The sequence below is a fragment of the Merops nubicus genome, unplaced genomic scaffold (genome assembly GCF_000691845.1).
Source record: "Merops nubicus isolate BGI_N331 unplaced genomic scaffold, ASM69184v1 scaffold18871, whole genome shotgun sequence".
Taxonomy (NCBI): domain Eukaryota; kingdom Metazoa; phylum Chordata; class Aves; order Coraciiformes; family Meropidae; genus Merops; species Merops nubicus.
Window position 1 is genome coordinate 3,083 of NW_008586452.1, and position 7,807 is coordinate 10,889.

Below are 7,807 nucleotides of genomic sequence, written 5' to 3' on the forward strand. Positions count from 1 at the left end.
GGAAAAAAAAACAGCACACGGACAGCAGACAGGTAAGAGATAACCGGGTTATAAAATGAAGTACAATTATATTTTATTCCAGTGTTCCCATCCATCCACACACACGGAGCGCATCCCCTTGTGCAAAAGCATTTGCTGCTGGGCAGAACATATGCATCCAGCCAGGAGCTGCCCAGAAGGACACTGGACAAAGAACCACAATTGCAAAGGAAATAGTCATTTGTACCATGATCAGATTTAGAGCAGAGGCTTGGCAGTGCCACTTGTCCTTGTTATTGCTGCTCTGCTCTAGCAGGGCTCAGGTCAGGAAGGGTTTTGCTAACATGAGCCTGCCTGGGCTCCTATTAAGGCTTAAATGGTGAGGTTCACAGCTACCATTATTCCATACACACACAACACAGCTAAATGCCAATTAAAAACTTCATACACACAATTACTCCACAGGTAACACCACAACGGAAAAACAATTCAACAGTTGGGGCAACCTGGGTGGGAAAAAACACTTCTGAAGGTACAAGTAGCTGTAACAGCATTTATTGCCACATTTGCTATAAAATATAACCCTTTCTCTCCCCCCTCTGTAAGTGTATTGTGAATGATAAAATAAATCAGCAGCACTAACTGTCGAAGAAATTGATGGGCACCTGGGGGTCAAAGACATCCCTGTCCCCAGGGGTGCAGAGGGGCTGCCCCCAGCCACCTCCCTTGGAGGAGTCTGGGCACAGCTCCCTCCTCACATGAGCAAACAGAGGTATTTTAAACACAGATATAGAAGCCACACTTTGATGGACAGGAGAAGACTTGCTCCTCCAGCTGTCCAGGGAAGAATGGGAGAGACCACCAGGAGCAGGGCTGCAAAAAGCTGCCCTCTCCAAACCTGCAACCCTTAAAAAATTATATCTCTCTCTCTATTATTGCCAGCAAAGAGTTTTAAGACCCCTTTGCTGAGGTATGGTCAGAAGAAAAAAGTGCAGCAAAAAGGAGATGCCAAAAAAAAAGAAAAAGGTGAGAAAAAGCACTTAATAGGTTGGCTCTGAACATCTCTCTTGTATAAGAATGATTGTCAAAAGAGTCACTAGTGAAATTAAGGTAAGGAAACATGTTTTCCATACAGGTACCTTTCTGCTCCTTTCAGCAACAGAAAATTAAGCTGAGGTCCATAAAGTGTTTTCATTTCACCACAAGGATAACTCTTTGGAAAGATCAAGGTTTGCCATGCCAGCACACGCCTCCAAGGATGCCATCCAGTTCATGGTGTGAAGAGAAGACCCTGAGCCAAACAGTTACCTGGCATATCCACATGTCTGTCCAGGGAGGGGGCACACTGGACTCCCATGGTGTCATCCTCAAAAGCTCTCCAGGCACCCAGTCTCTCCCATGCCAGCATCCCCACCATGGTGCACTACCCGAAGCGGAACTTCAGCCGGTACTTCACAGGACCAGGGTTTTTCCGGGGCGAGGATGGGGCAACCTTTGGTTTTGGCGGTGGCAGGCGCTTCTTCTCAGGGAGGGTGACAGTGAAGGCGAGCTCGGGGGGCTGGGGCTGCCAAAAGCGAGGGAGGAAATGCGTGGAAACGTGCTGGGGACGGGCACGGGGGCTGCAGCCCCGCTTGGCTTTGCCCCGCTTGTTGAGTGCCACATACCACTGGCGGCCTGAGCGCGGGCTGCAGTGGACGGCTGAGGCATAGGTATTGTAGCTGTTCTCCTGGAAGCGTTCTCGAAAGTGGCAGTCCGCTGTGAACCGGGCCTGCGGGGACAGAACCAGGGGCACTGTTAGTAAAAGGCTGATGTTACCCATCCCCTGCCTCACAATACTTGCTGGGTTTTTAAGTCTCCCCAAACCAGGTCCAAACAGACAAGCAGCACCATGGGACACCTGGGAAACCCACTCTGAGGCTACCAGCAATTGGGAAAACCCTCAGCAAAGACGCTTTCTGTAGTTGCTTACCACTCGGTTTTGGACTTTCTCAGAAAAAACAGGCTTGGCCTGCCGCAGCAGCACCTTTCCTTCCCACACCAGCTCTCCTCCTTCATGTGGGTGAGAGGGAGGACACAGGTCAGTATCCCTCATGCTGCAGCCCCGCCAAGGACCCTGGGCTTGAGCCCCTGCTCCGTCTCCATTTCAACCCTCACACCCCTTGCTTGGGCACTGACTCATCACTTAATCTGGAAAGGCAATTTGCATGCAGATTTTCATTGCTTCACTGAACATGGCTTTGACTGTATTGGAATTTTTTTTTTCTTCATTTTTAATGAACTTCAGGCATCTCATCCCTTGATAACCTGAGGAAATTACTGGCAGCCCAAGAGCATCACCTCTTATAAACAGGGTGGCCGCACCAGCTCCAAGATGGGCAGGGAGGAAAATCTTCCCATTGCCCTAAAGGACAGGATGAACGCTGCCCAGAACAGCTCCTTGCTGTTGTTATGGGTAGGAGGGAAAAACCCCACCAAACATACAGAAATACAAAATCAGAGCTGTAATGCCCCAGCTACATACCCATTGTCCTGGCACACTCGGCTACTGCCTACAGCAGCCCCTCTAAAATCCTTAGCATGCTTCTGTCTGACCATGGGCATGGTACCTGGTACCCCAACAGGTTCTCTAGCCCCACCTGGGGCACCACAGCCTAACTGCAAAGTAACACTTGAAAACTATCAAGGTGGAAGGGGTGCAGAGCTCTTGAGCTTCAAAACCCCCATGAATGGATAACAAGACAAAACCCCCAACCAGAGCTTTATAACCACGCAGAAGGACCAACAGGTGGGAATAATTTTTAAACTCCTAATTTAAGCAGAGAAGTTGAGTCTTACAATAGAAGTGAGAGAGTTCACCAGCCTGCCATGCACTGTTTTCCTCATAGCACTTGAAATTAAGGCTCCTTGTGTTCTTCACTGGAAAGAAACGTCACCTTGATGACTCATTTTTGCCTTCCCTGTCTTTTATACATACTCAATGCTCTATCGCCCATGCACAAGTACTCACCTTCCTAAGGCAAGGCTTTGCTGACTCCTCATTGCTCTCAGAAGCCCCAACACACAGAGCCATGCTCGGGCAGCACCCCACATCAACCTTTGCACAGGGAGGTTTTAGGATTGATGGAGGCAGCACTGCATGCCATGGTGGTTTAGCCCCAGGTGGGAGCCAGGCATCATGTGGCTGCTCATTTTCCCCCCACCCCACCCCCACGGGAGGGAGAAAAGGGAAAAAAATACAAACCCCTGTGGGCTGAGATAAGGAGAATTTAATACAACAATGCAGAAGGAACAGTAAACAGCAGCAGTAAAAATGGGTATAACAATGGGTACAAAGGAAACAGATCACTGCATGGACTCCAGCGGCACCCATGGCTGCACCCCCTGGCCCAGAATCCAACCCTGCCCCAGCCCCGTTCCCAGCCCGGTCCTGCTGCCACAGGCTTGGGGTCAGCATGGCAGCAAATAACCCTTGTCTGGGCCAGCTGCCTGCCCGCCTGCAGCTCCTGCCTGACTGCAGGGGAAACCGGCCCTGTCCTACACAAACCAGGACACACGCCTGAAAGACTGCTTGGCACAAAACGACCCAAAATAGGCCTTACATTTTCCAGTGGGATCAGGAAAAGGCAAGAGCACACCATTTCTATGGTGTAAGAGATGGAGCTGGTTGTACTGCCCCAGCCACATGCACTGGCCAAGGATCCGATACTGAAATAGGCTCCAGTAGGCATTGCAAGCACTGCTGTCAATGGAAGAAGATCCTCGTGGTCCTGGTCACACATATCCCTGTGTGGATGGGGAAGGTTGCCACTGCCTTGCTCATGGCAGAATCAACATTCCAAATCTGCCCAGGGTTTTGGAGGCAGTAAGGGAGCTGCCCACTCCCCCTCTGGAGCATCACAGGAAAAGTGGTTTTGCTCAATGCGGTTTTGGGGGTACCACTCTTTGAGTCAGAGCAGCATCCCCTCCCAAGTGGGATTTGGGGAAGTGGGGGGTGGGGGTCCCCAGCCCTCGACATGGAGGAGTACCATGGGCCATTCCGGCTGGCACCCCAGGGAAGGAATAGACTCGTAGCCAGTGTATGCACACAGAGGCCCTCACCCCTAAACAGCAAACCACCCTGGGAAGCACATTAGCTGCTGCTTTGCCATCACTCTGACAAGCTTCCCCACATCCCAGCCTCCCAACTCAGCCACCGTCCCGTTTCAGCCCAAGAAAAGGCGTTTTTCCCAGCCCAGGGCAGGCGGCACAGCCACAGGGCACTGGCAGGCCATCAGATTGGCTCTGCAGAAGCTCAGAGACAATCATGGATAGCAATCCTGAAGTCAATTAAATTACAAAATCCAGTTCAACAGAGATTTGCCTCAGTCAGGACCACAGCATTTGGTTGACTCAGAACAACTGAGAAAGGAGAATTGTCTGAGCTCTGTGGCAAACCTCTCCTCTGGGGTTTGTGCCGGCCCCTGTCGAGACCAACACCAAACCCCCTTCTGCCCATTCCATGCTAAAAATGTTCAAACAGGGGACCAAGGATTTATCAACGAGGAAAAAGCCATCTGTGCACACAACCGATAATTGCCAGGATTACTGTCATTTTCTGAAGCTGGTGCCTCTAAAACCGAACTGCTTGGTAATTTAATTAAGTTACTATGAAAAAAAAAAAAAAGGAGGGCTGCTGTAAAGCATGGAGCTAGGATAGCATGGGGTACTGAGACCTGGTTTCGAAGGAGCCTGAATCCCTGCAGGAATGACTTGTATCTGTAGTTCAGGACCAAGCCACCGGCATGACTTCCATATCAAAGCACTGCCCTGAGTGACGGGCGCAGGATGTGCTTTGTACTGCTCAAAACTCATTAGGCCATGAAATAACTTTAGCCTGCCAAGGCAGGAAAGAACAACAGATGCTGGGTTTGCATTATCAGCATTATTTAGCCCAGCAATCTTTAGACATTTGGGTCAAGTTTCTACAAATACACGGCTTTCATCCGAGTGGAGCATCGTGTGTCCTCAGCCCCATGCTGACCCACCTAATTGAGGTCCCTCTCTGGCACTGCCCTTTGTGTGCTGACAATTAACCATACACCAACGAGGTTTGATTTAGTTTCTGTCTGCACCAGGGCATAAATCAAGGCTTTAGCTTGAATAAGAGGCCCATTGTACACTGCAAAGGATTGGAGGCTCTGGAGGCTCTGGCACTTATTCTTCTGCTTCTCTCTCCTCTCTATCCTTCACCTTTCCATGGCTCTCCTCCCGCTCTGCCTGTCTCCTGCCCCATCTTCTCCTCTCTCGTTTTCGTCTATGCAGCCATTCCCCCTTTCCTCTAAGCGCTGTTCCTGCTCCTACTTTGTTTCCTAAAATATGCAACCATGTGCTCACCCTTTAAGCATCATTAGGATTCCAGACCAACACTCCAAAAAAGACTGAAGGGAGAGAGAGGTGAGTTTATAAATCTCACTTGAAGGCAATCTACAGGCTCAAGCAGTGAAAGCACATCCATAACATCCACTTTGCAACCATGAGGTTCATCTCCTAACTGTGGCACTGGCTTTTCCTTCTCCCAGGCTCTCAGCCCTGAACAAACTCCCTGAGAACAAACTTGGGTGACAGGTTGTCAAGATGCTGCCTTAAGAACACCATTCTTTTGGTGTTGCATTTATACACCTTTAAAAGATGATGACTTTCACATAAGCATAGTAGTTAATTTAAGAAATCTCTAGAGCTAACAGGAAAAAATGAAGCAGCAGCATCTCCAAGTTAAAAAAAGAAGTTAAATCATCTTAACAGAATTTGTTCCATGCAGAATCCTGGAAAAAGCACAATTAGACCTGCAGGAAACCCCAGCCTTCAGGACAACTGCCTGCAGAAACAAGAGTTGCTGGTATTTTCCCACTCTAGCTGCCATGCTTCTGCACAGGATGGACCTCACCTGCCCCAAACCCTGCATGCCCCATGCTCCCACTAAGGGACACCTCTCCCCCATGGACCAAAGCTCCAGGACCACAGCTCCTTCCCCACACTGATGCAGGCAGGCTCCCACACCGCACAGGCTGCTCTCTGGGAGACATTTGGCTAAAACCATCTGCACGATCTGCTGCAGAAGTTGCTAAAAATAAACCAGCAATGCTCAGAGAACAAGTCCTTTTGATGCATATACCCAACTGAAAAAAAAAACATACCACAAAAAAAAAAAAAAAAAAAAAACCACCACCACACTTCTCTTGGTTAAATGCATCAAGTGGGGATCTGGCTCCAAGGTTTTTGGCTCCACCTGTCCCCTCTCTGTCTGTGTGGTGCCGATGTCACCCCACACGGAGCCGTCCTGGCAGCCAAGGGACTCGGCACACCAAGACCTTGCCCAGGAGCATCACTGCCATGTGCACATGAAAGTGTCACAAGGCCTTTAATAAACAATACATACTGATAAGTGGGGAGTTTACTTACACTTGCATGGAGTTTTCCTTTTTTTGACATCGCTAAAAATTTGTTGCTGAAAACTCCTCGTATTCCTACAATCCCCTGAGACACAGCAAATATTTCCAAAATACCTAGGATGACAGAAATCCCAAAATAAATCACAGTTCTTTTCACATCAGTGTGACAAAGAAAAAATAAGATTTAAAAAAATAAAAAATCAGTTTCATAAGTTTGCATTTCCTCTTGGCACCACACAGCTCCTGCTCTGTCCCTCCACCCCACAGAAGGACCTGCATCAACTCCAGGAGGGCTACAGGGTGGTGGGTTTTGTTTTTAAAGCTGTGTTGTAGAGGACAATTGCAGACTCGCTGTGACAGAACAAGTTCACCCCTGGGGAAATCCCTCTTAAGGGTGGGAAAAGCCCCCTATGCCTACAGCCAGCCTGCTGCGATCGGCCTTGCCTGCCCTCCTCCCGTACATGCAGACTATGGAAATAAAGGTATGTCACACACCCTATTTGGGGCTGGAAGTACCAACAATGGTCTCTTAGGCCTCTCCTCACAGGAGGACTTCAGGAGGTGGGTGCTATGCAGCCCACCCACAAAAAAAAAAAAAAGCAAACCATTTTCCCCTCAAACAGGTATTTTCTGAGTGGGATTGGACTCTGGCCACCAGCAGAGCTTGCATTATCTATAACTCATCTTACGGAAGAACTTCAACCTCTGAGCATCACTCAAAAACATCACTGACACATTTCGCTTCCTCACACAGCACAGTGCTCCCCAGGCCAAAGAATGGGGGACAGCAGGGCTCACGTGATCCTGCAACACCCCACCAGCTAGGGGTAGTGGGGATAAGCACCACATCCCTACCAGGCCCTTCCCAGGCTGGGGAAAAAAAACATTGCTATCCCAGGCTGCAGCCCTGGGATGGCCCCAGGGAGGGTCTCAGTGCCTCCAGCCCCGGAGGAAGGAGCTAGCGAGAGCATCTTATCCAGCCACAGCAAAGGACCCTGCGGATTAACGTGCCAAGAGCAAACATGAAGCTGCTGTTAAATCCCCAAAGCCGGGGGATCAGATCACCACTTCCCATGTTTATTTTAAGGAGGAAGCACAGCTCCTGGAGGCACCCAGGTCCCCACACCAAGATCCCAGGGGACACTTTGGGGGGCTGGTGGGCCACCACTTCTTCACCCTACATACCTCAGTGGTATCAACTGCCAAGAGGCATGGAGTTGTGCAGTGCCACTGCAACAAGGCACAAACCCTCACCAGCATCCTCCCTGTCCTTGAAGGTACCCCAAAACTTGCTGGCATCTGCAGGGGGTAGTGGCCATGCTGGCTGGGAGACAGTCCTGGTTATCGGGGTGTCCCGGGTCAGGCCTAGTTTCCTTGGGGCCAAAAGTGGAATCTCCCTG

At 49.8% G+C, this 7,807-nt stretch overlaps 1 protein-coding gene across 1 annotated transcript; it reads right to left on the bottom strand.

Moving 5' to 3' along the window:
• Positions 1–1,402: 1,402 nt before the first annotated feature.
• Positions 1,403–6,522, bottom strand: LOC103780961 (fibroblast growth factor 5-like). The gene is made up of 2 exons (XM_008948665.1): positions 6,418–6,522; positions 1,403–1,747 (listed from the first exon to the last, which is right to left on the bottom strand). The coding sequence occupies exons 1-2, from the start codon at positions 6,445–6,447 to the stop codon at positions 1,403–1,405; spliced, it is 375 nt and encodes a 124-aa protein (XP_008946913.1). The 5' UTR covers positions 6,448–6,522.
• Between the last annotated feature and the right edge of the window lie 1,285 nt (positions 6,523–7,807).